This window comes from Henckelia pumila, chromosome 1 (genome assembly GCF_033568475.1).
Source record: "Henckelia pumila isolate YLH828 chromosome 1, ASM3356847v2, whole genome shotgun sequence".
Classification (NCBI taxonomy): Eukaryota; Viridiplantae; Streptophyta; class Magnoliopsida; order Lamiales; family Gesneriaceae; genus Henckelia; species Henckelia pumila.
The window spans coordinates 162,837,809-162,851,278 of NC_133120.1; the positions used below are offsets into that span (position 1 = coordinate 162,837,809).

The 13,470-nt window shown below is 36.4% G+C and overlaps 1 protein-coding gene across 1 annotated transcript; it reads right to left on the minus strand.

Annotated features, from left to right (window-relative positions):
- Nucleotides 1-2,412: 2,412 nt before the first annotated feature.
- LOC140874352 (uncharacterized) lies at nt 2,413-6,446 on the minus strand. Its single transcript, XM_073277638.1, has 5 exons — nt 5,342-6,446; nt 4,632-5,242; nt 3,686-4,121; nt 2,626-3,538; nt 2,413-2,527 (listed from the first exon to the last, which is right to left on the minus strand). The coding sequence occupies exons 1-5, from the start codon at nt 6,444-6,446 to the stop codon at nt 2,413-2,415; spliced, it is 3,180 nt and encodes a 1,059-aa protein (XP_073133739.1).
- Nucleotides 6,447-13,470: the final 7,024 nt, after the last annotated feature.

Below are 13,470 nucleotides of genomic sequence, written 5' to 3' on the forward strand. Positions count from 1 at the left end.
TATGCGAAATTGTGGCAACCTTCATAATGGGCACATTCATCTTTTCTTGTTGATCAACAATCATATGGCATTACGCCTCATAACTTTCGTTCATTCCTTTTCGGAGGCTCCTCCGGAGCTCATCCCGGAGGACCTAACCCATACATTGAGCCGTATTTGGGAGGGCTACTCCGGAGCCCAAACCGGAGCACCGTTCCCGTATTGCCACCACAAAGACACATAAGACATCAAAATATTTTCATGCATCAACATATTATATCTTCATAATTCAACATAGCATTATTCATTCATGCTTTATCATTTTCATTTCATCAACATATCCTTTCATCCATCATGAAGCATCATTGAAACATCATAATTTCCATCTTAACTTTTGTTTCATGAACATAAAACTTTACTCGATAACTTCGTGCATGTAATAAATGATAAAAATCATACTTTCATATTGAACATAGGTTTCATGAAAGAAACTTAGACATGTACATGCACCACATAACGTAATCGATCCACGTAAGTCGTTCTTTCCGTTCTTGACTTTAAACTTGAAACTTTTTGCATAAAAACTCTTAAATATATTTTAGAAGCCTTAATAGGTCATAAACATGTATTTAGTACCTTAAAATAACATAAATAAAGCTTCAAATCAGAAGGCCATGCGCGGGGGCGCTACTTTTCGGGCGCGGGCGCGCATACCCTGCTGATGGGTCTGCTTGTTCATTCTTAAACTCTATTTTTCAGTCGGAATTCGGAAAAGTGGTAAACATGAACGTTTTAGCCCTTGCTCTTGGCTTTCTCATGCCGAAAACTGCACCTTAATTGAAATTTGCAATAAAAAGTTATACTCATTCTCCCAAGACTGGTCAGTGCAGAAAAATCAAACCAATCAATAAACTTTGGATTGATTTTGGCCAAACTTCAAAACCGATTTTGGAAAACTTCAAAACATGAAAGTTGCAGAAAAATTAGTTATCTTTCAAATACAATTGGCCTCATCTAATTTGGATTAATACAAAAGACTTTACTCACAAAATTGCAACAAGTGTCGATAATCCGAGGCAACCCATCACATGCAACGTTTCAAAGCTTTAACTCAACTCTTTAAAATTCAACACATACCTTCAAAATCAGTACTTTCCCAACTCTAAATCATAAGAATCTATCATCACACATTATTTATCAAGAATTTCACAAGAACGATTTACATATCACGATTTATGCTTCACAATTTCAATCAAACATAGATCATGATTTTAAGCTCTAAAAAAATCATGCATAAACATTACATAAATCATAATTTTCATATCAAAATACATATATCTTGAATGGTGGTTTAAAATTGCTTTAAAAAAAACTTGCCTTGAATGGAGGAGGAGTTGATCCGGAACTTCGGAGACGAACTAACCACGAAGAGGAGCAAGATTGAAGTTTAACTTTGAAATTTCTTGAAGCAACCGTGTAGTGTTCAGAGAAGAAGAGAATAAGAATGAAAATAAAAGAAAGAAGAAGAAGATAGGCGTGAAGGAGGGCAATCATGGGGAGACAAGTCCATAAATAAGTGGGGAACGTGGTAGAAGAGTGTTGCTTTCAACACTTAATTCGCATCGTGGTGACTAATTAAAATGAAGTCTACCACTCTTCCTTGACTCGACTGATAAAAAAATACTATCTCCCAACTCTTTTATTCAAATTATATCAATATTATACTTAAAATACTCGTGAAAATACGTTCTAACACTTCGTTCGTAAGTTAGCCTCGTCCCGAGAGTCTAGAATCAAACTCAACCTGAAATCATTTACTTAATCAAATTGTTAAACGTAAAATAAACATAATCATTAAATCATAACTTAAACAATTTAAGGCATAAAATCATTAAAAATTTATGTTTAAATAATCGTGAGCAAGTTTAATGGATTTTTGGACTTTACAATTCTACCCTCCTTAAAAGAATTTCGTCCTCGAAATTCGACTTACCAAATAATTTTGGGTATCGGCTACGCATATCTTGTTCAGTCTCCCAAGTAGCCTCTTCCACTAATTGATTGCGCCATAAGACCTTTACAATCTTGATCTCTTTGTTCCTCAACTTTCGGACTTGTGTATCCAAAATTTGGATAGGTACCTCTTCATATGACAAGTCTGGCGTCCACTGAACTGGTTCATGACGAATGACATGGGAAGGATTTGAGATATACTTCCTCAACATCGAGACATGGAAGACGTCGTGTACTCCTTCTAGATTTGGAGGCAATGCTAATCGATAAGCTCTTGCTCCAACCTTGTCTAGGATCTCGAAAGGTCCTATATATCTCGGGCTCAGCTTTCCTTTCTTCCCAAATCTCAAAACTCCTTTCCAAGGTGACACTTTAAAGAACACATGATCACCTACTTGAAACTCCAAGTCTCTACGCCTCTTATCGGCGTAGCTTTTCTGTCGACTTTGTGCTGTCAACATTCTGTCCTTGACTTTTGCTATCAAGTTGATTGTCTGTTGCACTATTTCTGGACCCAATATAGCTCTTTCTCCAACTTCATCCCAATGCAATGGAGTCCTACACTTTCTCCCATACAAAGCCTCATAAGGAGCCATTCCAATAGTAGCTTGATAACTATTGTTATATGTGAACTCCACTAAAGGCAACTTTGATTCCCAATTTCCTCCGAAGTCAATCATGCAAGCCCTAAGTAAATCCTCCAGTATCTGAATCACTCGCTCAGATTGTCCATCTGTTTGTGGATGAAAAGCTGTACTGAAGGCTAACTTTGTCCCCAATCCATGATGTAGACTCTTCCAAAAGTTCGATGTGAACCTGGGATCCCTGTCAGAGATTATCCTTGCTGGAACTCCATGCAATCTAACTACCTCTCGAATATACAACTCTGCATATTGATTCATCGAGAAGTTGTTTCTAACTGGTAAAAAGTGAGCTGACTTCGTCAACCTGTCAACTATTATCCATATTGAATTCATTCTTCGTTGTGTAATTGGCAGTCCAATCACAAAGTCCATGGTGACATCTTCCCATTTCCAAGTGGGAATGTGTAATGGTTTCAGAAGTCCTGCTGGCCTTTGATGTTCAACTTTGACCTGTTGACATGTCAAACATTCGCTAATAAACTTAACGATGTCTTTCTTCATACTTGGCCACCAGTATAGCATCTGTAAATCCTTGAACATCTTTGTACTCCCTGGATGAATAGAATATGGTACAGTGTGAGCCTCAGTCATCACATCTTCCCTCAGTGAATCTACTGCTGGTACCCACTTTCGCCCTTTGTGATGCACGATCCCATCCTTCACTGTATACAATGCACCCCCTTTAGCTTCATCTTTAAGTTTCCAAGTTAATAATTGCTGGTCTGAAGCCTGACCTGTTCGAATCTTGTCGAGCAAACTTGGAACCATTGTTAAGGCTGATAGGGCACAAACTTCCATCGGCTCAACTACTTCCAATCTGAGTCGTTCAAAATCTGCAATCAACTCTTGTTGAGTTGTCATTCTGTTCAAGGTTGCAGATTTACGACTCAAAGCATCTGCTACTACATTAGCTTTACCCGGATGGTAGCTAATATCACAGTCATAATCTTTCACCAATTCGAGCCATCTTCTCTGCCTCATGTTCAACTCCTTCTGGGTGAAGAAGTACTTCAAACTCTTATGATCAGTGAAAATCTGACACTTCTCACCATAAAGGTAATGTCTCCACAGTTTGAGTGCGAAGACAACTGCTGCCAATTCAAGGTCATGGGTAGGGTAATTCTTTTCATGAATCTTCAACTGTCGTGAAGCATATGCTATCACCTTTCCATCTTGCATCAAGACAACCCCTAATCCACTCTTGGAAGCATCTGTATAAATTACGAATCGACCTGTTCCTTCTGGTATGGCTAGTACTGGTGCTGTCATCAACTTTTTCTTTAACACTAAAAAGCTTTTCTCACACTGATTAGACCATTCAAACTTCACACTTTTGCGAGTTAATGACGTTAGTGGCAGCGCTATCTTGGAGAAATCCTGAATGAATCTCCTATAGTAACCCGCTAATCCCAAGAAACTCCGTATCTCTGTAGCATTCTTTGGAGTAACCCAATTTTTAATTGCTTCTATCTTTGCTGGATCAACCTATATTCCCTTAGCCGAAACTATGTGACCCAAAAATGCAATCTGTTCCAGCCAAAATTCACACTTACTGAACTTAGCAAACAATTGTTTTTCTTTCAGAATCTACAAGACTGTAGTTAGATGCTGACGATGCTCATCTGAACTACGAGAGTAAATCAGTATGTCATCTATGAATACTATGACAAACTGATCTAAAAAAGGCTGAAACACTCTGTTCATAAGATCCATGAATACTGCCGGTGCATTGGTAACTCCAAATGGCATGACTAAAAACTCGTAGTGGCCATAACGAGTCCTGAAAGCTGTCTTATGAATATCTTCATCTTTCACCTTTAATTGGTGATAACCTGATCTCAAATCGATCTTGGAGAATACTACTGCCCCTTGTAACTGATCAAACAAATCATCAATCCTTGGCAGTGGATATTTGTTCTTCACTGTTACTCGATTCAGCTCTCTATAATCGATGCACAGTCTCATAGACCCATCTTTCTTCTTGACAAACAATACCGGTGCACCCCAAGGCGATATACTCGGTCTAATAAAGTCTTTATTGAGTAGCTCTTGTAGTTGCTCCTTCAATTCTTTCATTTCAGTCGGTGCTAATCTGTATGGTGCTTTGGAAGCTGGTTGGGTTCCGGGCATTAATTCAATCCCAAATTCTACCTCCCTAGCTGGAGGTAATCCTGCAATATCATTAGGAAATACTTCTGGGAAATCTCTCACTACCTCGACGTCTTCAAGTTTCGATCGAGGTAATTCTTGGTCGCAAGTGACACTTGCGAGGAAACCTGCACATCCTTTATTCAACAGTTGCCATGCCTTACCTACTGAAATTAAAAGAGATGAATTATTTTTCGGTGTGGCATAGAATAGAAACGTTTCTCCATCCTTAGTTTTCAAGGAAACCGTCCTCCGTTTACAGTCTATGGTAGCCTCGTAACAAGACAACCAATCCATACCAAATATCACGTCAAAGTCCGACATTTTGAGGATAATAAGATCAGCATACAACTCATGACCTTGCATCTGTATACTGCATCCTCTGATGATCAAATCACTACTCAATTCTTCCCCTGAAGGCAAGGATATACTAAATCTCGATATTGACTTATCCGGTACTAAACCCGATTTATTAACAAATTCAACAGATATGAATGAATGTGTAGCTCCAGTATCAATTAAGACATGAGCGGGATTACTGGAAACATTAATCATACCTGTAACTATAGCTGTATTCGGATCCACTTGATCATGTGCCATTGCAAAAACTCGTCCTCTTATTGGTTCTTTGGATTGAGGGCAATCTTTTCGATAGTGCCCTGGCTTTTTGCAAAGGAAACATACTCCAGTCCCTGCCATGCATTGACCTGAGTGAAGTTTTCCACATTTTTGACAAGCTGTTGATGCAATCGCCGGTTTTGGTGCTGGTAGAGCCAATTGTTTCTTCCCCTGAGGTCGATGCTGCTGCTGTTGGTATGGTCGGTGTTGGGGTGGGGCTTGGTACGGTCTCTTTCTGTTAGCATTTCCTTGTTGGTCCCGATTCTGATAACTAGATCTTTTTGCTTGTGACTCTCTGATAATGTCGTTTCTGTCCTTTTCGGACAGCATGGCCTGATCCACCGCATCTTTGTAATTTTTCGCTCCACTTAGTCTAACATCCTTTTTGATGAAGGCATTCAATCCTTCTGTGAAATGTTTCAACTCTTCAGCAGGGTCACCAGAAATCATCGGTACAAAGTATCTTCCCCTTTCAAACTTCTTTACATACTCCGCAATTGACATGTTTCCTTGACGGATCTCCAAAAACTCTCTAGCCAACCTGTTTCGGGTGCTCACCGTGAAATATTTGCCGTAGAACACATCCTTGAATCCATTCCAAGTAAGGGTGGTTAGGTTCAACGCTGCTTTGGCTCCATTCCACCAAACACGAGCGTCATCACGGAACATATAGGTAGCACATCTCAATATATCCGCATCCGTGATCTGCATGAATTCAACAGCAGTCTCCATAGCTTGGAACCATTGTTCCGCTATCAAAGGATCAGTCTCTCCTTTGAACTCAGGTGGTCCCAACTCTAAGAACCTTTTGTAGATAGGGTTCTGATTAGCTGCAGGATGGTTATTTCCAGCATTAGCTGTCTGGACTTGAAGCAACTGTTGGATTTGAGCTCCCTGAGCACGGCTTTGCTCTTGAAGCAGAGCAGTTAATCCCGCCAAAAACTGGTTGTTTTGATTGTTCTCACTATTTGGCCCGCAATCACTATGGTTGTTGTTTGCAGAATTGGCGTTGGTGTTGGTGTTGTTTCCCCTACGTGATGTCATAGTCCTAAAGTCCAATATTATCCACACCGCTCAGTCACGATTTAAAACGTGAATATACTTTAACATATAACAAGCAAACATATATCTCATCGCATTATCATACACATAATAACATAAGACACATAACTTATAGACATGAAGATGGAGCGTTGGAGTCGTGGCGAGTATGCATGAGTGTTTCAAGAAAACCCAGAGCGAACTGCTCTGATACCAAACTGTAACACCCTCAACCGATGAAGGTATTACCACACTAACATGACCATAAAACCTCTGTGCGGAAAAGAAAATTTTTGAAAGATGTATGCATACATCAAACCTTACTTAAAACATTTCAGAATAGTTTACAAACCAATTCATAACAATTTGAAACATAAAGCGTATTTTCTTCAATCAACATAACAACATTTATTTCATGAACTTGACACAAACACACTCAACACATAACAGACTCATCACATAACACACTCATCACATAACACACTCATGCATCACCCGCCGGTCCGACTCCTTGCTCTTCTTCATGCCCGGCATTGAACTCATCGACATATGCATAAATGTCATCCTCATTACCTGCACCATTCAAGTATAGTGAGTCTAAAGACTCAACAAGAGTATACAGTAAAAATCATGAGATTTCAATAATCATTTAAACTTAACATAGCATAACATAACATAACATAACATAAGCTTATCATTTGGCGACGAATTATGCGAAATTGTGGCAACCTTCATAATGGGCACATTCATCTTTTCTTGTTGATCAACAATCATATGGCATTACGCCTCATAACTTTCGTTCATTCCTTTTCGGAGGCTCCTCCGGAGCTCATCCCGGAGGACCTAACCCGTACATTGAGCCGTATTTGGGAGGGCTACTCCGGAGCCCAAACCGGAGCACCGTTCCCGTATTGCCACCACAAAGACACATAAGACATCAAAATATTTTCATGCATCAACATATTATATCTTCATAATTCAACATAGCATTATTCATTCATGCTTTATCATTTTCATTTCATCAACATATCCTTTCATCCATCATGAAGCATCATTGAAACATCATAATTTCCATCTTAACTTTTGTTTCATGAACATAAAACTTTACTCGATAACTTCGTGCATGTAATAAATGATAAAAATCATACTTTCATATTGAACATAGGTTTCATGAAAGAAACTTAGACATGTACATGCACCACATAACGTAATCGATCCACGTAAGTCGTTCTTTCTGTTCTTGACTTTAAACTTGAAACTTTTTGCATAAAAACTCTTAAATATATTTTAGAAGCCTTAATAGGTCATAACCATGTATTTAGGACCTTAAAATAACATAAATAAAGCTTCAAATCAGAAGGCCATGCGCGGGGGCGCTACTTTTCGGGCGCGGGCGCGCATACCCTGCTGATGGGTCTGCTTGTTCATTCTTAAACTCTATTTTGCAGTCGGAATTCGGAAAAGTGGTAAACATGAAAGTTTTAGCCCTTGATCTAGGCTTTCTCATGCCGAAAATTTCACCTTAATTGGAATTTTCAATAAAAAGTTATACTCATTCTCCCAAGACTGGTCAGTGCAGAAAAATCAAACCAATCAATAAACTTTGGATTGATTTTGGCCAAACTTCAAAACCGATTTTGGAAAACTTCAAAACATGAAAGTTGCAGAAAAATTAGTTATCTTTCAAATACAATTGGCCTCATCTAATTTGGATTAATACAAAAGAATTTACTCACAAAATTGCAACAAGTGTCGATAATCCGAGGCAACCCATCACATGCAACGTTTCAAAGCTTTAACTCAACTAACTCAACTCTTTAAAATTCAACACATACCTTCAAAATCAGTACTTTCCCAACTCTAAATCATAAGAATCTATCATCACACATTATTTATCAAGAATTTCACAAGAACGATTTACATATCACGATTTATGCTTCACAATTTCAATCAAACATAGATCATGATTTTAAGCTCTAAGAAAATCATGCATAAACATTACATAAATCATAATTTTCATATCAAAATACATATATCTTGAATGGTGGTTTAAAATTGCTTTAAAAAAAACTTGCCTTGAATGGAGGAGGAGTTGATCCAGAACTTCGGAGACGAACTAACCACGAAGAGGAGCAAGATTGAAGTTTAACTTTGAAATTTCTTGAAGCAATCGTGTAGTGTTCAGAGAAGAAGAGAATAAGAATGAAAATAAAAGAAAGAAGAAGAAGATAGGCGTGAAGGAGGGCAATCATGGGGAGATAAGTCCATAAATAAGTGGGGAACGTGGTAGAAGAGTGTTGCTTTCAACACTTAATTCGCATCGTGGTGACTAATTAAAATGAAGTCTACCACTCTTCCTTGACTCGACTGATAAAAAAATACTATCTCCCAACTCTTTTATTCAAATTATATCAATATTATACTTCAAATACTCGTGAAAATACGTTCTAACACTTCGTTCGTAAGTTAGCCTCGTCCCGAGAGTCTAGAATCAAACTCAACCTGAAATCATTTACTTAATCAAATTGTTAAACGTAAAATAAACATAATCATTAAATCATAACTTAAACAATTTAAGGCATAAAATCATTAAAAATTTATGTTTAAATAATCGTGAGCAAGTTTAATGGATTTTTGGACTTTACACCGAAGTCTGAACTAAACTAGAAGAAGACAACCCCTAGCTGTCCTAGGTCAACTCCCGACCCGACCTGGTCTCAAGCCTGACCCGACCCGACCCGACCTGGCCTGCTCTCAAGCCCGACCCGACCTGCTCTCTTGGTCCGACCCCGAGCTCTTCCTTCCCAAGCTCCTGAGCTACTCCTTCCCAAGCTCCCGAGCTACTCCTTCCCGAGCAGAAATATGAAGTAAGATGGAAGTGATGTGAAAATAACTGAACTTCCAGCTCCTATTTTGTAGACAAATATCTGGGGTGTTCGGGATTCTCAAGCTAAGGTCGAGACGTCTGAGCTCCTATATGCATGCAACGTATCAAAAGCTTGAGCTGAGTCACTACCATTTTTGACAGCTCATGCTTAGGCGCCAGTAGTCACACATGCAAGAGTCCACACACCTGCCTGCCTGTCCTTGAGGGTTCAGGCTTGTACATGCTCTGATTTTGGTTGACAAGTGTTCATTCCCGACCTGAACACAATGTGCTCTTCCCATGACCGAACACTACCTTGGCCTTGCAAAACACTTTCTTGAACTCCTAGATCCGACCCGAGCTACACATTCTCTTGGCCGAGATCTTAAGTTCAAGCCCTCCACCATTTTCTTGAGCACCCAAGTCCCGACCCGAGCCACTTCCTTATTTGGATGAACCCATAATAGCCGAACCCTCCTTTGGTTCCCATCATGACCGACCTGAGCCCCAAGGAAACATCCGAGCTCAAAACAAGCTCCATGCCCGAGCTAAATCCATCTCAATGCACGAGCCCTAGCCAAAGCCACACACACACGGCCAAGCTCTTGATGCTCAACCATGTCCGACCCGAGCCCATGGTCAAATCCATCAACCCTAGCTCATTCTCATACCATGTGTTCTTGATTTGTTTAATTAGTAATCCTTAATCATGTTTAACATATTATTATCTTAAAATGTAATCTGGGTTACTATATATTTCAATTCAATGACAATTTGAACATAATTTACTTTCACTTTGCAAGATCGATCTCAGTCACCCAAAATTTTATCCCTAAAAGTAGAACATTATATGTGCAATTAACCTTCATTTGTACTTTTTTTGCTCATGTGTTGTGCTAGATCCCATGATCACGCATGCTCTTTCAATAGTGAAGTTCAAATACAAGTGCCGTCTTACAAATTTGGTTAATTGAATATCACATTTAACAACCGTTCAAATTATAAATACATCTAATTACACAATTGTAGACATTGAGCAATAAATGATATAACCACATGTGATCTCATTGAATAATAAATAATGTATTCAGCTTTTATATTTTTCAAAGTAGTACACATGATATTAGACCATTACTAATTTAATTCAGCGATGATTCATACAACCATGAAAACTCTTTATAAGTATCATAATGTGTGTTATGCACGAAATCATAACCTCTTCGTGCATGTGCAAACAATGAGTTTCTCATACCCAATTACCCATCCGTTTGTTCCAAAAATATTCGAGATTGTTCCCAATTAATTTAGAATTATTCTGAAGCCGGGAGAATTCGAACCTAATTTGTTTTCATTTGGAAAAATCGATGTTAGTGGTTTAAAATTTTATCCCATAAAGTATAAAAATTTACAATCAATTAAGCCGCATGTGTACGCTTATTGTTCATGTGTTGTGCCTTAGTAAGTAAAAATTATTCCGAAGTATTAACAATTGGATCTTAATTTTCAATCAATTTATCTTAATATATATCTTGCGATCCTTAACTGTCATTATCAAACCAAACCCGATATATATACAAGACTTGACACCTTTAACATATCTTTTGTTTTCAAGACTTGACACCTTTAACATATCCTTAACTGCAATTTTGGTCCTGTATGTTTGTCATTTTGCGATTTCGATCCTTTATGTTTTCAAATTTCAGTTTTCGTCTTGCATGTTCTGATTTTTGGCAATTTCAGTTTTTTTTCTTTGAAAATTCTTACGTGATACTGTACACGTCAGCTCCACATCAGCATTGAATTGGTGTCACATCAACACAACATCGGAAAAAAGAATAATATTGTGAGAAAATAAACGGACCAAAAAAGTAATTTTTCATATATATATATTCGATCATACATTATTTTTAGTTGGCATGTTCATTCTAATAAGACCAATTTATCAACCCGAAAAGACGAACAATTATGCTAAATTATACAATGTACTATTATCTTAATTTTTTGTACAAAAAATATAGAACACACATACAAATTGGTTTCACCAAAGCTTAAAAAAAAAATTTAAACCACCTTTAGTTTACAAAATATCTTCATACTAATTAATTATTATCGCACACATCATCCCCAAAAGCATAGCCACATAATAAAAATCATTCAAATTTGTTTTTCAGCAATCCATGTTCATCAGATAATATACTCGCAGTAACATGAGCTCGACAAGTCTTCATCTTCACTGTTTTTTCATATCTCCACATTTCATCCGTGTCACGAGCTAAACATTCAAATGCAACAACAAAATACATTAACAAGTAGTTTCAGAAAAATTTTAAGAATGAAAATAAATTTTGGACAAAAACGGATTTACCATAATAATTCAAGCATTTCAAATGAATAATTATTTCACTGAAGCGACCAACAATAAAAACAGAAACCAAATAACAAATTCAAGAACAATAGCATAAAAACTGGGGACAAACATATGAAAACAAAGAACTAAAAAATAATTTATGAAACCAAATAACAAATTCAAGTAAATACTTCACTGCGACAAACAAATAAATAAATAAGTTCTTATCATATAGTATTACACAACCATAGATCTCATTATATAGGAAAAAATGATGGATTTATTAATGATAAAATGGAAAAAATGGTTGACAACGTATTTATTAATGATTTAAAAAAATAGATCCATTCAATTCCACCATTTTCATGGTGGATTTGGTTGTTATAGCTACAAGACATGATTAGTGAATGAAGAAATTAAAATAATACAAAAAATAATTGAAGACACTAGAAACTAGAAAAATGAATATAATAAATACATGAAACAAAAAAACAATAAAATGAATAAAATAATATAATAGGAAGCTAAAACAAATATTTTATGAGTGTGAGGGAGTTGTAAGGAACTTTATCTGACATCAGAATTGGACAATAATTAAAGTTTAATATGGTAATAGGGATTTAAAAGCCATTTCCCCATAAAAATTAACTATTAATCAACATTGAAAACTTAATATTATATTATGTTTATTTGATGCATGGAACTTCAAGAGCCTAATTAAAGGTTTTTTGAAGGAAGGATATTTAAAGCTTTTTTAAAGGATGAATCATTATGTCTAAAATGCACTTTTTATAAAACAAATATACCTTTGCACGCTTAGTGGAGACAGCTTTTTCAACATCCCCAAAAAAAAAGAAAGTAAACTTTTTTATTATTTTTTTTAATTATCAAAAGAAACATATATAAAGTATTTTATTAATGGTGATATCATAATTTAAGTTTTTTTTGCCGTTATGTGGAAAGAAATTGGGTCAATGCCGGACCTCGTATGAGTCACATGACCCATTGCCTGAGGCCAACATCCTAACACGAGCCCATTGCCTTAGGCCCACATCTAATTTTCAGCTAGGAGTGGAGAGATTGGGACTTGATTATTAATTATTAGTATTATTAATTATTATATTTATTATATATATATATATATATATATATATATATATATACATACATACATATATATATTTGGGCATTGGGTAGAATGATTTTTTTTGAAATTGGGGTAGAATGATTTCGATGTAGTGTAATAGTTGAATAAATCCTCATAGAAAATGTGCATTTGCAAAATAAAAGTATGTGTATACAATATATTATTATTATTTTTTTATATAAAAATAATAATATGTCTTGCCATAAAATTGATACCAATTTGTGGTAAGGGTTGATTTGGTATTTGCTTTTGAAAATATTGAATTCAAAGTATTTTTGAGATTTAATTTAAGGGTTGATTTGGTATTTGCTTTTGAAAATATTGAATTCAAAGTATTTTTGTAATATTATTTTTATGATATATGTATATGTATATTGTTTTTGAAAAGTTTGTTTTAATGCATTGAAACGAGGTCTAGAGTTTTCGTTTCAAAGTATGTTTGTTATTTTTAGAGGTGGACATTTAGTGTTGGGTATGAGATATCCGATCTGATCGGATATTTTTTAAAGATGACGGATTCGGTAAAACCCGAACTCGCAATATTCAGGTCGATTTCGTTAAAATCAGAGATCGAACTCACCTTTCAAGAATAAATTGGCGTGAAACTCTCAGTGGATTGAAGTATATATTCAGTTCGATTTATATTGTCTGCGCTGGAAACCCAAAC